The sequence below is a fragment of the Gopherus flavomarginatus genome, chromosome 8, assembly GCF_025201925.1.
Source record: "Gopherus flavomarginatus isolate rGopFla2 chromosome 8, rGopFla2.mat.asm, whole genome shotgun sequence".
Classification (NCBI taxonomy): domain Eukaryota; kingdom Metazoa; phylum Chordata; order Testudines; family Testudinidae; genus Gopherus; species Gopherus flavomarginatus.
In genome coordinates, this window is record NC_066624.1 from 39,983,562 (window position 1) to 40,000,101 (window position 16,540).

General features: G+C 49.0%; 2 protein-coding genes across 4 annotated transcripts in view; both read left to right on the forward strand.

Annotated features, from left to right (window-relative positions):
* The first annotated feature begins 3,601 nt into the window (after positions 1-3,601).
* Positions 3,602-12,872, forward strand: RBM41 (RNA binding motif protein 41). The gene is made up of 7 exons (XM_050963743.1): positions 3,602-3,659; positions 5,941-6,057; positions 6,662-6,854; positions 7,201-7,405; positions 9,152-9,546; positions 11,587-11,734; positions 12,138-12,872. The coding sequence occupies exons 1-7, from the start codon at positions 3,652-3,654 to the stop codon at positions 12,302-12,304; spliced, it is 1,233 nt and encodes a 410-aa protein (XP_050819700.1). The 5' UTR covers positions 3,602-3,651; the 3' UTR covers positions 12,305-12,872.
* Positions 12,873-15,417: 2,545 nt separating this feature from the next.
* MORC4 (MORC family CW-type zinc finger 4) overlaps positions 15,418-16,540 on the forward strand; it is a 30,783-nt gene continuing 29,660 nt past the window's right edge. For 2 of the 3 annotated variants that reach the window (XM_050966219.1, XM_050966220.1), the window contains exons 1-2: positions 15,418-15,590; positions 15,670-15,742. In XM_050966219.1, coding sequence (XP_050822176.1) covers positions 15,546-15,590; positions 15,670-15,742 — 118 coding nt within the window. In that variant the 5' untranslated portion in view covers positions 15,418-15,545. The remainder of the gene's footprint in view (positions 15,591-15,669; positions 15,743-16,540) is intronic. The other variant, XM_050966222.1, reaches the window with a different exon arrangement.

The window sequence follows — 16,540 nt, forward strand, 5'->3', positions numbered from 1 at the left end:
TTCTGCAGATGAATAAACTGAAATGAAGAAAATATTCTTTGCAACTAGTTCAGTTCAATGACTAGTTCATTAAATGTTAAGATGATTGGGAGTTGAAAAACAAAACAGGGAATCTTGTTTTCTCTTCCAATCTATGACAAGTAGGAGTGGATGGTGACTAGAAACAACTAGTTCCATTCATTAAGTACAGATAATGCTTCCTTTGTTTTAATAAGCTTTTTAAATTTATCCAGCACATTTAAGCTTGCTTGTCTGTTTTTTCGTTGGTTAAATAAAATTTTAAAGTGCATTGAGGCTGGCCATTTGTAATTGAATTCCATGTTCCATCCAAATGGAGCTTGACAAAAATCACAAGTGAAAAATTAATCTACTAAAGAAATACACTATTCATCATTTTCTAACTGTAAATATTAATATTAATTTAAGAGATAAAATTACTTAAATATGTACAAATATAGCATGTCCTGCTGAGCAAAAAGTATCAAATTTAGTGTATAGGCTGTATTTTATTGCAAATTATGTTTTAGTGGTTAGCCAACTAATAAGAATAAACCTTTTCTTTAGAAAACTAAAGTACAAATGCAAGACTGAAATCAGTCCATCCTGAATTGAGCCTGTTTCACTTCTGAAAACTTGGTTTGCATTCTGCAATAAGTTGGGTGCTCCCTTCCTGCTTGTACTCCACAAATCATTTCTGAGATGTCATAACTTCAAAAATGGTGTAGCAGGTTACAGGGAAAATTGTTGTTGGTTTGTTGCTCCCTAATGCTAGAGAAACAAGGTGGGTGAGGTAATATCTTTTATTGGACCAGCTGATGTTGGTGAAAGACATGTTTTCAAGCTATACAGAGCTCTTCAGGTCTTGGTGTAGCTCAAAAGCTCGCCCACCTCTCTCCAGAGGAAAATTGGCATTCTGGAAACACTTAACCCTGGATTTACGAAGGTATTTGACTTCAGCGGAAGTTAGGAACCTAAATATATTTGTAGATCTGGGCCTTATTTTCTAGCACTTGTAGTGTTCAATGAGCTCTTCTATACCACATATGGGTTGTGAGGGTAAGTGGCAGTAGACATCCATCTTTTATATGGTTTTAAACTTATTTTGTTATTTGTGGAATGTGGTGAAACTGGATTGATCTTAATTTGTACCGTAACTTGCTGATGGAGAAGGAGCAGCTTCCCTACCCAACTCTCTTTGACTCCAGTTCACTAAATACATGGATATCTCCAGACCAATGCTAATAAAATAGAGATGTTAATGCATGCTGCTTTTCCTCCTAACTTGGTTTGCTCCAGTTGCCACCTGCGATATAGTAAGGGCCTAAGTGTCCTGACATTTACTGACTTTAACAGTTACTCTTGCCACTTAGTTCCTATACTGCCCTATTTGGATGAAGATTTAGTGTAATGGGGGGGCAGGGACTTGTCCGTGTTTGTACAGAACTTGGCCCGAGGTGGCCCTGATTGTGGTTGGTGCCTAGGACCCACTATAATCAATGTGGTGATTATTAGCAGGCCAGCCTGCATAGCAGGGCCATAGCTATGCTTGGGGCTAGGGTGACCAGCTGTCCGGTTTTGGACTGGAACACTTGGTCGAAAAGGAAGCCTGATGGCTCTGATCAGCACCGCTGAATGTCTGGTTTGCGCTGCTAGAGGGGCTGGCAAGCTCCCTCCTAGCACCGCGGCCTATGTGGCTCCCGGGTCTAAAAGCAGCTGGCATGTCTAGCTCCTAGCCTTAAGGGCTGCTGGGCAGGGGGAGGGGACGTCTGTGTGCTTCCCCTACTCACAGGCACAGCTCCCATTGGCTGGGTCTGGGCATGGGAGGAACTAGCGGCACGGGCGAGCGCTCAGCAGATGCCTTTTGAGGTGTTGTGGTGCACGCTTCTCCCACTGCTGCCTGGCCCTCTTCTCATGTGGCTCGCTCAAGCTGTGGCACGTGCCCTGCTGCGAACCGTGGTCTGTCACCTCATCACTAGCACTCAGGAGTTGGAGGTATGTGTATTCCCATCTCTCAGTGATAGGAATGGAGCTGTATCGCCATCCCAACCTCCATCATTGCATCTCTCCTGTGTCCCATCCCATCCCTGTACCTCTTACAGTGCTCTCCCACCCATCCTCTCCATCTCCCAGAGCTGCCCCCCCATGTCCCTCACCCCCTGCACCCCTTTCACCACCTCACCCGGCTGCACTCCCATTATGGCCCTATATACCTCACATCCTCATGCACCTGTAGCCTTCTGCCTCCCCCTCCATCTACCCCACATACCCCCTCACATCCCCTCCTCTCTCCTTCACTGCCCCTTCTCACCTCTACCCTGCTCTTATCCTTGGCCTCTTTCCCTCCCCATCCTCCTTTCTTTCCTGGCTGTGTGATTTAGACAGCCCCTGGAAAAGTATATGGAAAAAGTGTCTCTGTGTAGAGAGATGCATGTATTGCTGCATGTGTATATACCTGTGTGAATAAAATTTGTAGCCTAACTCTTTGACTCTCATTCCTTTTGCTGGCTTGGCACAAGAAAATAGATGGCATAAAATGTGTGTATTCATTTCATAACAACTTGTTAAGAGAGAAAGGAACTGTAAAAGAAACCTTGTTTCTTAACAGTGAATGTTGACTGGCTCTTCTGCAATTACTAATGTATCATTGCTCCCCACCCTTGTCTAACTCTTTGTTGCAGACTCTCTTTATGTATATGTCTAGCACTTACCACGCTGAAGCCATGATCTTATTTGGGATCTCTAGGCACTAAACAACAATTTGTAATAATAAATAATGTGGAAGTATGTGTTCGTGCATGCTAGATATGTACATATGAATACATGTGTATCTGCATGTAGGGGTGTGTAAAAACTGATTTATTTGTATAGATATGGGACAGGTGTGCATTTCTGTGGTTGTGCTCTATGGATTTGTATTTGGGCTGTGGGAGTGAGCCTTTAATGGACCCATTGTAGCTGTGATAAGGTGTGGTCCTAATTCCACACATACAATTACAGTAACTTTAGTGAACCAAAACCATGGAGCTGGTTATGAAAAATGGGAACAGGGGAGGGTAAAAATCATGAAAACCTTAGTGAAATTTTTTTTTTAAATTACCCTTATCGACTATTTTGCTGCCAGCTCTAGCATCCTGTAGCAAATAAAATGTGAACTTAGCATGATCGAGCTGCCAAAACAACCCTAAGCCTGTTTGGGCCTTGCATTGAAAATGAGCATGTGAGTGAGGGTGGGGGAGAGCAAGTGTGGGAAGGACAGGGAATGGAGTGGGCTCAGGAAGGGGTGGAACAGTGGGCAGGACAAGGGCGTTTGGGGTTTTCGGGAATTAGAAAGTTGGCAAACCTAGCTGGGGCAAGGGGCTGTAGCACAGGTGCCCCAGTCTATCTGACCCAGCTCCCTGGGAGGAAAGCTGGTGGCTTCTGGCGCATGGAAATGGGGCGTGGTTAATAAAGGTCCCATAAGGCAGCTGCGCTCTGGCAGGCTCTTACGGGACTCCAACGGGGACGTAGCTGAGCCTGGCTGCACTACAACAACCAGTAGCCCGTGGAGCCCGCCCCGCCCCTCCACTCGGGCCCTGCCGCACGGTGCTCCTGGGAGTTGCAGTCCAGGCCTTGAGCTGGCTGCGGGAGCGGGACGTGCTGGGGGCCGGAGCCATGCGGAGGTGAGAGGGGAGGGTTGTCTCGGATCTCGCAGCTGGGCGCTAGTGACTCCCCAGGGGGCAGCCAGGGCCGGAGCTGCTGCTGGGTTCGCGCAGCTGGAGGGCGGGGCGGGGAGGCAAGGCAGAAAAGGGGTGGCTCTGTGGGAGGAAGTGGGAGTGAGGTGCTCTGGGGGAGGAAGGAAGGTGAGGTGGGGGAAAGGAAGAGGGTTGGGGCATGCTGGGGCCTGCAGAGTTGTGGGTGCTCTGGGAGCTGGGGATGGGGAAAGGATGATGTCTGGGTGTTGGGGATGCTCAGGTGCGGGGAAGATGAGGACTGGGGGGTTGAGGGTGCTCTGAAGGGGGTGTTCTGGGTGTAGAAGGGAGGGGAGATGGGAGGCAGCAGGGCAGAAGGATAGGGGTGCTGGGGTCTGCAGAGTTGGGGTGCTCTGGGGAGGAAGGGAGAGGATGGGGAAAGATGATGGGGTTGGGGATGCTCAGGTGGTGAGAAGATGAGGGTTGTGGTGCTCTGAAGGAAGAGGGGGAGTTTTGGGGGCAGGAAGGAAGGATGGATGGGGAGTTGAGGTGCTCTGGGGAGGAAGAGTGGGGGTTGAATGTGTTCTGGGGGAGTGATTTCCTTCTATGCAAGTTCCTATGAGATTCTTCTAATGCAGATAGCCTGTACATGAATTCCAGCATTGCCAGCTCTTGTGATTTTATTGCGAGTCCTACAATACTTAGTGTTTTTCTTGAAGCCCTAGTTCCTGGATTCAAGAGAGAGCAACAATATCTCAGCTTCCATTTTTTTTTAAAAAAGGTACTAGCTCTAGTGATGGTAGAGAAAAGCTTGAAAACATCAAGCAAGTTTGCCCTAAAGGATCTTAAACATCAGCACAAATAAAATGCCCAGTATTTATTATTTTAAAATAAATCTAATTATTTCAGTGGGTGGCCCAAGTCATGATTTTTGAGGCTTTGGGTTGGCCATTTTGCAGTCTTTCATGAGCCCCGTCACCTCCTGGAGTCTCCAGGGCCAGCATTAGACTTGCTGGGACCCAGGGCTGAAGCTGAAGCTTGAGCCCAACCCCCACCGAAGGTGGTGGGGGTTGGGCTGTGGCCCCCTCTTCCGCCATCCAAGGTGGTGGGGCTTGGGCTCCAGCCCCCTCCTGGGGTCATGTAGTAACTTGGTTGTCAGAAGAGGATTGCAATGCAATGAAGTTTGAGAAGGCCTGGGATAGATCATTTGAAATTGCCCTGTCTTTTTCAGTCCCTCTGAAGCATCTAGCACCAGCCACCGTCAGAGACAGGATATTGGGCTAGATGGACCATTGGTCTGATCTAGTATGGCTGTTCGTAAGTTAGTATACTGGCACTTTCTAAGCTTTCATTTAAAAACAAAGTGAAGTTTCTGGCTGTGATTGTTGTGAAGAAACCTTCATCCAACGCTGGGCTGTTTGCCCAAATGTTCCCCAGTGCATGGCTGTCTGCCTGCCTGAGTTTAGAGGCAGTCTGAAACAATTGCCCTAGGAGAGGTGTGAGCAGCTCCATTCATACCAATAAAGTATTAAAGCCTGAATCTTAATAAGTATTTAGACCTCTGCATTGTTAATCATTTCACTGTTCATAACTTTTGCAGGAACATCCTGTGCCTCTAAGATTGGGAATTGGACTTGAAAAGTGTATCAACTATTTCTTCCCTAACCCTATTCTGACCTTGGTACAGGCACTGAGAGAAGGAAACAAAAAGCCACAGAACAGTAGATGTCAATGTCCTTTAAAATTCTGTATGAAATAACAAGGGCAAGGCAATGTGCCATGTGTGGAGCAAGTTCTCCCTTAGAAAGGCAGATTGATAATCAAGTTTATAACTATGTTCAAGCATGCTGCCAACTTTCTGCTTTCTTTAACGGACTCTGATGGCTTTATTTTTTATTTTGGAGGCGGGATTTGCACTGAGTCATTTGAAGCTAGGCAGGATTAATTATTTAAAATAGATCTTCCCTAAATAAAAATTACAGGAATGTGAATTAAAAAAAAGTGCTCCTAGGATATTTTTAATTTTCCAAAAATCATCTGTGTGCCTTTCTAATTGACATCAGTGAGAGTTCTGCCATGAAGGTTATTTTTAGTTCCATCTTGTGCTTTATAGTCCATCTGGACTGTCACATTGTCTTCCTAGTGTTCTGATAAAGGGCTGAAAGACTATCTGTAGAATTATAAATATGGTAGATTTGGGTGTGGGGGGGAGGCGGAGAGTAAAGCACTCTCTGTAACTTACTGACTCCCTCTGTTGTGTTTCCACGCACAGGATCAACAGCAGCCTGTCTAGTGATGATCTTCTCCTGGAGGATTTGGAGACAGAAGGAGAGAGGCAGCTGAAGAGCCTCCTTCATCATCAGCTTGATACTGCTGTCTCCATTGAACAGTAAGTATTGAACTAGCCAGCATTTGCCAGCAAAGCACAAGGCTAAAGGCTGCCCTTGCCGGCACTTGGGTGCTGGCAGACAGAGCACATTCAGATTATTGAGGGCAGCACCACCAGCAGTACAACAGCATTAATGCTGCAGCATGAAGATGATGAGAAGATATTGGTGTAGGTGAGTCATTGACAAACACATGGAGACAGGTTGCACAAGCAGAGCTTCCTGTGCTGTGTCTCACTCAAGCAGTGAGCTCTGGAGCATGACTCTCAGGGAGCATTGGAGCATGGTTCTTTCTCCCAGCATTCTCATCATGCAAACACATAATGTAGTTAGAGTTTTCAGCCACTTGGTGACACTGCACATAATAGAAATATACACTGCTTGATGCGCCCCTGCCTTATAATCTTATAGTATCAGGTAAAAGAATGTGGAATGTGCCCAGGTTAGAGAGGACAGCATCTTCAGAAGCACAGCATCTCTGGTGCCCATGCTAGGCTGCTGGTGGTGTGAGCATGTCCAGGTTTATATAAAGGCCAGGATCCTATCCTCCACACTTAACTTCTGAGCCCTAAGGACTTTTCACTTTGCTGTTGATTTGTGTTGCAGGTGTGTGTCCAAGCGAAGATGCTTCGCCCCAGCCGCTCTTTACAAGCCCTTTGGAGAGGAGGCTGCAGGGACTCTGACCTTATCGCAGTTCCAGGCACTGCAGGAGAGTGAGCAAGAAACAGCCTCTCTTCGGGAACTGGGGCTCTCAGACTCAGAGATCCTGCTCTGGAAGAACCATGCTTCAGCAGATAAGGTGGGGAAGGAGCTTTACTAGCAACAGCAGGAACCTAGAATCCAGCATAGAGGGTCCTCTAGAACATAATGGAGTCTGGAGTCCAAAGCTCTGCAGAGGGTATTAATAATAGCCAACAATAAATTGCAGCTTTTAAGGCACCTTAGCCATTCCTTGGTAGAATGCTTAACAGTCCGTCTACATTCCATAGAGGTACATTCACAAATAGGTAGAGCCCTGTACGGATACAAAATTTATATCCGTAGATATAAATCGGTATCCACGGAACTGCTCTTGTCACTAATCGCGCCCCTCTAGTGTGAATTGGGTGGGTTTTCTCCTAAGGAATGCTGCTACTGCATTTCAGGGCTCTGGGCTGGGAGCAGCCCCTGAAGCCATGCGGGAACGGCTGCGAGCCATCCAGGAGAAGATCACAGAGCGCCAGCGCATTTTATCCCTGCCGCAGAGGTTTGCTGGCAGCAAACAGCTGAGCCGGAGGGAGATGGAGATTGAGAATGCGCTTTTCCAGGGGACAGACCGTCACTCCTTCCTGCGGGCACTCTACCACCAAGGTATATGGGCTCCCCAATGCCATCAGGGTGGGAGTAACTCACAGAGCACCTGGAAGTGCAGGAGCAAGTGTTCTGTGAACGTAGATCTGGGGTGTATCCTTGCCCTTTCTCTCTGAAGAAATGGTTCTACTTCTGGACTGTGTGATGCGAGGGGAGGAGCTATTTTCCTTTTTCCCAGAGCATCTTGCATGAACCGACCATTTAAAGAAAGAACTTTCTAGCATATGAGTCTGCACAGAGCCACTGTCGGAATGAACACGCCCCCACTGGCAGGCTGAATTCGGTGCTCTCTGACAGCTGTGCAACACAGTTGGTTCACTGGGATGGCATGGGTGTAGCTGAGACAGAGTTCAGCTTGTATGTATAATAGCAACATGTAACCTGGTTCTCTTATTAATTATTTATACTGCTGTAGTGCCTAGAGGGCCAACCAAAATCAGTGCCTATTGTGCTAGGCAGAGTAAATACACATCGTAAGACTGTCCCTATCCTGAATGTTTATCAGGCTAAATATACAAGCCAGACACTGGGCGGGACGGAAACTGACTTGGCCAAGGTCACCCAGCAGGGTCAGTGGCAGAGTCAGAACTAGAACCCAGGTGTCCTGATTCCCAGCCCAGTACCCTCTCCACTTCACCACACTGCCTCTCACCTGAGTATCACTTTTCTCCTGCCCCTTTGTTGTATTCTTTCTCACAATCTGACCCTTAGGCAGTGGTATCTAGCATTGCCCTAGGCGACCACGGAAATGCATCATACACCAGATCATAGTGAGGGTCACATTTAAAGGGATATTGCAAGCCTAACAATTAGGTTTTGTTTGTTAGAAAAACTGCTTAAAGCAGGTGCTTTTCACAACTTATTTCTAAAAATGCCTTTTGATTACTATTATTATCGTTGTTGTTTGTATTATTAGAGTGGTTAGGAGCCCTGGTCATTGACCAGGGCCTCATTGTGCTAGGCACTGTACAAACACAGTACAGAAAGATGGTCCTTGCTCCAAAGAGCTGACAATCTAATGACATTGATTCCCCATTCTCACCTACAGCTGCAGCGACCAGGAAGTGCAACTGCTAGTGGACTAACCTCTGGTGTTACTCTGCACTCTGCTGAGACACCAACACAGTAAAAAAGCACCCTATTCAATGCTACATGGATGGGGGGAAAGTTTTTCATTTTTGCCCTTGCTTCCATTAAATAAACGAAGGCAGATGTTGTTGGTAACCGTGGCAAGGAAGCTCCTTTAAATCCCTGATTTTTAACCTGCTAGTGTCCCTGAAAGCTCAACAAAACGTGTTTGTTCAAAATAACATTTTAAAAAGCTGCATGGCAGGAAATAAGCTTCACTAGCTATAAGCACGGACCAGGTGGAGAAGGGTCTCTGCTAGCTGGAGCGCAGGGGAACTAGTCAGTGTGCTGATCTCTGGAACATATTGAAATCAAGTGACAGATTATAAAGTCCACAGGATAATTGAGTTGGGAATGAGAGTCATAGAAAACATTCTGGTAGAGTTGCTGTTCTTCCCGGAAAGCTGTTCTAATCTGTAATACCATCAGTTACTGCTGGCAGCCTACATTTTGCCTTTCAGTAACCCCCAGATTCCTGCCAGAGGCTGGACTGAGCTGCCCCAGAGCAGAACTTCCTGTCTTTGGGGCCCAGGCTCTAGCTCTACCCAGTGATCTTTTCATTTACTTGTGGTGGTGGTGGGTTTTGTCATGTCACCATATTTCTTCACTGTGGATTAGATGAAGCTCAGAAGAGGATGGTGAATGAAAAGGACCCCATGGGTCACTTGGAGACTGTCTGTCAGGAGATGCTAAAAAAACCATTGCCCGGGGAATCCCAGTCTACAAAAAGTGATCCATGCTTGCCTTGCTTCCCCTCCCCAAGTGGACCTGTGATTAAGGGTACCACACAGCTTCTGGATCAGGGAGAGCAGCCAGAACAATATGGAGGTCCCAGCCTCCCCGCGATTAAAGCAGTGGGGACTGTGGCCCAGAGACCCATCCTGGGGTCTGCAACTGTAAAGGAGACCGTGGAGTTCATCTCAGAAGAGGAGATTCGCAAGAATCGTCTCTCGGAGGAGGAGATCAGGAGCATCTCCCGGTTTTCCTCCTACGAGCCGGGAGAGCCAAGCAAGGTATGGTAAACATCAAGCTGAGGGTCATAAACTTGATATGTTCCCCCTTCCCAGTTATTATTGTACCGTATAAGCTGGATGCAAAACTGGATGGAAAACCATTCCCAGAGAGTAATTATCAGTGGTTCACAGTCATGATGGAAGAGCATATCGAGTGTGGTCGCACAGGGATCAGTTCTGTTAAGTATCTTCATCAATGATTTAGATAATGGCATAGAGAATACACTTATAAAGTCTGCGGACAGTACCAAGCTGGGAGAGGTTGCAAGTGCTTTGTAGGATAGGATTAAAATTCAAAATGATCTGGACAAACTGGAGAAATGCTCTGAAGTAAATAGGATGAAATTCAATAAGGACAAATGCAAAGACTACACTTAAGAAGGAACAATCAGTTGCACTCGTACAAAATGGGTAATAACTGCCTAGGAAGGAGTACTGCGGAAAGGGATCTCGGGGTCATAGTGGATCACGAGCTAAATATGAGTCAACAGTATAACACTGTTGCAGAGAAAGTGAACATCATTCTGGGATGTATTAGCAGGAGTGTTGTAAGCCAGACCCGAGAAGTAATTCTTCCGCTCTACTCCGCGCTGATCAGGCCTCAACTGGAGTATTTTGTCCAGTTCTGGGTGCCACATTTCAGGAAAGATGTGGACAAATTGGAGAAAGTCCAGAGAAGAGCAACAAAAATGATGAAAGGTCTAGAAAACATGACCTATGAGGGAAGATTGGAAAAAATTGGGTAGTTTAGTCTGGAGAAGAGAAGACTGAGAGGCGACATGATAACCGTTTTCAAGTGTATAAAAGGCTGTTACAAGGAGGAGGGAGAAGAATTGTTCTTAACCTCTGAGGATAGGACAAGAAGCAATAGGCTTAAATTGCAGCAAGGGTAGTTTAGGTTGGACATTAGGAAAAACTTCCTAACTGTCAGAGTGATTAAGCACTGGAATAATTTGCCTAGGGAGGTTGTGGAATCTCCATCAGTGGAGATTTTGAAGAGCAGGTTAGACAAACACCTGTCAGGAATGGTCTAGATAATAGTTCATCCTGTGCAGGGGACTGGACTAGATGACCTCTTGATATTCCTTCCAGTCATTTGTTTCTATGCCCTAACGCAGAGCTCTGGGGACACTGTTCTGGCACCTGTATTAGATTTCTGGGATGCCAGGGCCAGAAGGGGCTAGTGGGCAGAATCCTAATGGGTAAAGATTCCTGTTTGCGAATGATGGAGCATCACCAAATAAGTGTGTGCAGTTGCCTTCCAGACAAAGGAGAAATAGTCTCCTCTGCTGGGAGAATAAAGATGCTTTTTGGAGTCCCCTGCTTAAATACTCCTAGGATACCTAACTGCCAGCCATGTTTCAAACCCAGCCCCAGATGGACTATAGCGGGAGGAAGATCTCTGGCTCTCAGAGACCTAGACAGTCATAGTGCCGTCTCCATAACTAGTCATGAGCAATCTGAATGCCTTCCCACAATGCTATGTTTAAAACTTGTTTAACAGGCAGCAAGAGCTCATGATATAAATAACTGGAGCCAATAAGAATCTATGTAGATACAGCATGATACAGCCTCAAAAAAGCCGTAAGATGCTGTCCTATATGTGCCCGTCTCTGTCTTATAAACATACAACCACCAGTGTGGGGAAGGGGGAGGCCTGGGGGTGTGTGTGTGAGAGGGGCAGCGCCAGCCCTTCCCCATGTGGAGCAGAAGGGGCTGAGGGGGGATGAGAAGGGCAGGGCCAGCCCCTCGCCATGTGGGGCAATCAGGCTGTAGGGGGAATGAGAGGGGCAGGACCAGCCCCTCCCTGTGTGGGGCAGAGGGGGTTGTAGGGGGAATGAGAGGGGCAGGGCCAGCCCCTCCCTGTATGGGATGGGAGGCTGTAGGGGGCAGGAGGGGCAGGGCCAACCCCTTCTGGTGTGTGGCAGAGAGAGCCTGTGGGGGAGAGAGAGAGGAGTTAGCTGTATAGAGATGGCCCTTCTCACACAAGTCTGTGGTGACTCTTTCCCTCTCACCGCTATTGTTCTGGTGGCTGATTAGGTGCTGTATTTGAAGAACCTGAGCACTCGGGTGACAGTGAGGGAGCTGGTCTCGCTGTTTGGTCGGTTCCAGGAGAAGGATGGCCCACCGATCCAGTTCCGCCTGCTGAGTGGCCGCATGAGGGGCCAGGCCTTTATCACCTTTCCCAGTGAGTCGCTCAGCTGCATCTCGCAGGCCTTTCCTGATGAGTGACGGTGCAGTCTCAGCTCTGGAAGGGCTACGCTTACTGGGGTAGGAGGGGAATTTGGCCACCATGCTTATCTGACCTCAGCATCCCCACACTGCCCCAGTGACAAATTCCAGCCCTCCCATAGAATAAGGGGGATTCAATGTCATATGCTCACTCAATGGTGGCATTCCCCACACACTGCTCTACCAATGAGCTCCCAGCACTGTGCTGTATAACAGTGCACAAGAGCTAGAAATGGCCAGGAGAAGACCACATGATCCCGACGTCTGTGCTTCAACCCAGTGGGCTTGAGAGCAGAGCTGGTTGTAAGAGCAGTTATATGTGCCCTGTAACCTGATCTCACTTTACTCTCCTGTTCCAGGTGTCGAGGTTGCACGGGAAGCAATGCTGCTGGTGAACGGCTATAGCCTGATGGGGAAAACGCTGGTGATAGAGTTTGGGAAAAGTAAAGTGCAGTCATCAAGTGTTGATTCTGCCTCCCACAGCTCGCGTGCCATCACCAGTGCAGAGAAACCCACTACCAACTAGTGGACAAGTAATCTGTGGGGCGTGTGTGGATCCTCATGGATTGCAGTTACTCACCTTTTGGAACAGTCCTTTAATGCTCTGATTCTGAGCTCAACATTCAGGTATATAAGTCCCAGCTTGGGGCATGGGAGTCCTGAGAGCTAAGTTCCTTCAAGTGAGATGCAGAGGAAAGCTAGAGGCAGCCCCACTCAGCATGGGACAGAGGTGACTCCTGGGATGATAGGAACAGAGGCAACCTCGCCTGGTGTAAGGCAGAAGGAATGCTGAGGTCAGTGGCTTGGTAACAGACACTGGTCTGAAGGAGTCTGAGGATCTGAAATTGCTGTGTGTTTGAACACTCATACCATGCAGCATATTCTGAGGGCTGAGTCCTGTGCTGTATTCCATTCCGTATATAGTTTAAACAAATAGCTTTATGCTGTTTATACAGGATGCCTGTTTTGTCACCACCTCCAGGGTAAGTGGTAGCTGTTCCTGCCTGTTTATATCTGTATTTTGGTGCTGCCATCTGAATGGCATTTAAGGGGGGAAAATATGTGAATAAATGTGTTCAGGTTGTGTTTTCCTAGTGCATGTCTCAGTTCCCCAGATGCTCCTCCGCCTTTTGCCCTCTGTATTGCAGGACAGCTGCATCCATCATCTTCTTTGCCTGGAAATTTTTGGATACTGTAGAAGCCTTCTACGTAGGGCCTTTCTTTTAGGACCAGGTATATTGTGCTTTGCAGACTCTAGATAATAACAGCAGATCTCACTTCTTCCTCACAAGTTACTGTACTGGAGCAGACCAGTAATGGTCTGTCTCGTCTGAGAGCCTGTCTCTGACAGTGGATAGCAGTGGAGGGTTCAGGAGAAAGACAGACATAAATGCCCCTCCCCTCATCCCATAGCCACACGACTGCATCTGTGTATTTGATTATACTATGCTATGTGACTGGGAAAATGACTTGACCCCTCACTCTTGATCTACTAAAGCCCCAAAGCACAAAGATTGGTAGCCTTTGTAATTTTTCCCAGCTAGTCTCACTGCAGATGCTGTTCTTGATATAAATGTTCAGTTGCTTTCTGAGAATTATGCTATTTTCTTCAGGAATAGCCTCCTCTGTCAATAAATATGGCAGGCTATTGTAATGTTTCTTCCCCACCAACCTGACTGTCTCTGTAGAGAAGCATTTGAGACCCCCTTGCCCACTGATTTGATGGAACCAGATTTCATGGCTTTAACAGAGATGAGCTGTGCAACACCTGCCACATACCCAGAAGGGATGCAAATTCCCAAAACAGCTAGTTCCTTCCCCAAGCATCCAGCTAGTAGCCCTACTGTCTGTTGCTTTTTTCTCCCCTTGTCTAGTCTACCCCTAGCCTGTCAGTTTGATTTTTCTGGCTATTGTCAGCTCTCAATAGCCTTTCATCATGTGTCATGCACAAAATCCAGGCTTGAGTTCAAACATCAAATGGAGTGATGTGTAGTGTCCTACTCGCAATGTTGGCGCGGTGGGGATGGCTTTAGAGCAAAACAAAAGTAGAATGCAGAAGTGTTACTACATCCACTCTTGAAGAATGCGCTACACTACATGGTACAACAGAGTCCTTACAAACTCTGGAGGCTTAATTCTTCAAAACAGCAGCGTGATAGGCACAATGGCTGAGGAGCATTCTTATACTCTTCAAACACCAGAGTTCCTTTGGGGCCCTGTCTGGTGGCCCCAGCCTGCTTAGTTCACGTTGCCATGGAATGTTTGTGCGTCACAATGGGGATGGTTCCAAGCTCACCACTGGCTGGGATTTAAATTTAATTTCATAGGGAGCGGAGAAGGTGGAATTTCCTTCCACTTTACAAGAGAGTAGAAAACGGGGACATGCCAGAGGTAGGTCTAGATTATCTATTTTGTTTCCTTTCATTGGCAAGTTTTTAAATTCAGGTTACACCTTTTATGCCCACGCTTCACTGAACGTCTGCATACTTCAATGATCATACAGAACTGATAGTGGGACTGGGGGTTAGGATTAATTGCTGGACAGGGGGCAGGCAGATAGAGTGAGAGCTCCAGCAACAGGGGTCAAAATCACCTTACCTAATACATTTGGGCAAGTGGGGTGCATTAATTGGTACATGCATGCAGTGAGATTGGGTAGAATACGTTCAAAAATCAAGACAGACCAAAAAACACAATATAGTCCTTAAAAAAACAAAACACAACACATGATTTTTTTGGGTCTGACTCATGATTTTTGATCGTTAGAGATTGGCAGTACAGGAGTAGGGTTAGGAGGTTACTGTATTTCAAATTCCCAAATAGAGGACAATATGGGGGGCGGGGAAGGGGCAGAGCTGGGGTAGAGAGTGCTGGTGGAGGCACTGCCTTCAGAGCTGGGTGCCGAGGGTGACCAGACAGCAAGTGTGAAAAATCAGGACAGGGGGTGGGGGGTAATAAGAGCCTATGTAAGAAAAAGACCCAAATATTGGGACTGTCCCTATAAACTTGGGACATCTTGTCACCCTATGGGTGCCCAACTAGCAGCTGCCACTTTCTGGGCCTCCAGCAGCAGTGTGTAAGTACAGCTGGCAGGCAACATCATGGATGTTTACTCTTTTCAAAAATCTTCCCCGATAGAGATTGGCTTCCTGATCTGGACATATGGGAATCCTAGTTACAGGAGAGCGAGAGTGGGGGAGACAGAGAAGGGCTGCTGCCCTAGGGGGCGGGTATGCAAATCGGTTCAGGTCTTTAGGGAGCTCATATAGGGGATCAAGTATCAGAGGGGTACAGCCGTGTTAGTCTGGATCTGTAAAAGCAGCAAAGAATCCTGTGGCACCTTATAGACTAACAGACGTTTTGGAGCATGAGCTTTCCTGGGTGAATATCCACTTCGTCAGATGCATGTAGTGGAAATTTCCCATATAGGGGATCTCTTATTAGGATAGATGAGAAGGCCGCCATGTTACTGTGCGGACGTGGAAGTGTCCCTGTGGAGGTCGCCATCTTTCTGTACGGAGTGAAGGGGGAATCAGTATTGCTGTAGCTCAGGACGTGAAGACCTCCATGTTGCTGTACGGCGGCGAGCTGCTAGCAGGGGCCGCCATGTTGCTGTACGACTCGGAACGGGAGCTCCGGGGTGGGGGCCGCCATATTGCTGCGGTTGTGGGAGAAGGGGGCTCTCCGCGTTGCTGCAGTCGGAGCTGTCACTGCGCGGTTCCCCGTCTTCTGCCGCTGGAGCCGGCGGCGCGGAGCGCTGGGCCGCCATGGCCCGGAGGCTGAACACGGAGCAGGGCATCCGCCTCAGCGCGGTAGGTGGGGGGCGGGGCGGCGGGGCCCAGCCTGCGGGAGCCCGGCCCTGACCGCCCCGCTGTATCGCTTTCCCCGCAGATGAGCCCGCGGTACCTGCAGAGCAACAGCACCAGCCACACGCGGCCCTTCAGCGCCATGGCCGAGCTGCTGGGTGAGGCCGGCTAGGTACTGGGGATACTCGGGAAACCGGGAGCTGTGCGGGGGGGGGCAGGGCAGGGGGTTGGAGGGCTCTGGGGTGGGTGTCCAGGGCACCGGGAGCTGTGCGGGGGGGGCAGGGCAGGGGGTTGGAGGGCTCTGGGGTGAGTGTCCAGGGCACCGGGAGCTGTGCTGGGGGGGCAGGGCGGGGAGTTGGAGGGCTCTGGGGTGGGTGTCCAGGGCACCGGTAGCTGTGCTGGGGGGGCAGGGCAGGGGGTTGGAGGGCTCTGGGGAGGGTGTCCAGGGCACCGGGAGCTGTGCTGGGGGGGCAGGGCAGGGGGTTGGAGGGCTCTGGGGTGGGTGTCCAGGGCACCGGGAGCTGTGCGGGGGGGGCAGGGCAGGGGGTTGGAGGGCTCTGGGGTGGGTGTTCCAGGGCACCGGGAGCTGTGCGGGGGGGGCAGGGCGGGGAGTTGAAGGGCTCTGGGGTGGGTGTCCAGGGCACTGGGAGCTGTGCTGGGGGGGCAGGGCAGGGGGGTTGGAGGGCTCTGGGGAGGGTGTTCAGGGCACCGGGAGCTGTGCGGGGGGGGCAGGGCGGGGAGTTGGAGGGCTCTGGGGTGGGTGTCCAGGGCACTGGGAGCTGTGCTGGGGGGGCAGGGCAGGGGGTTGGAGGGCTCTGGGGAGGGTGTTCAGGGCACTGGGAGCTGTGCTGGGGGGACAGGGCAGGGGGTTGGAGGGCTCTGGGGTGGGTGTCCAGGGCACTGGGAGCTGTGCTGGGGGGGCAGGGCAGGGGGTTTGGAGGGCTCTGGGGAGGGTG

Coding starts and splice junctions, on each gene's coding strand:
- RBM41 (XM_050963743.1), top strand. Junction 6,855..7,200: donor ACCATGCTTCAGCAGATAAG/GTGGGGAAGGAG, acceptor ACTGCATTTCAG/GGCTCTGGGCTGGGAGCAGC. Junction 7,406..9,151: donor GCGGGCACTCTACCACCAAG/GTATATGGGCTC, acceptor ACTGTGGATTAG/ATGAAGCTCAGAAGAGGATG.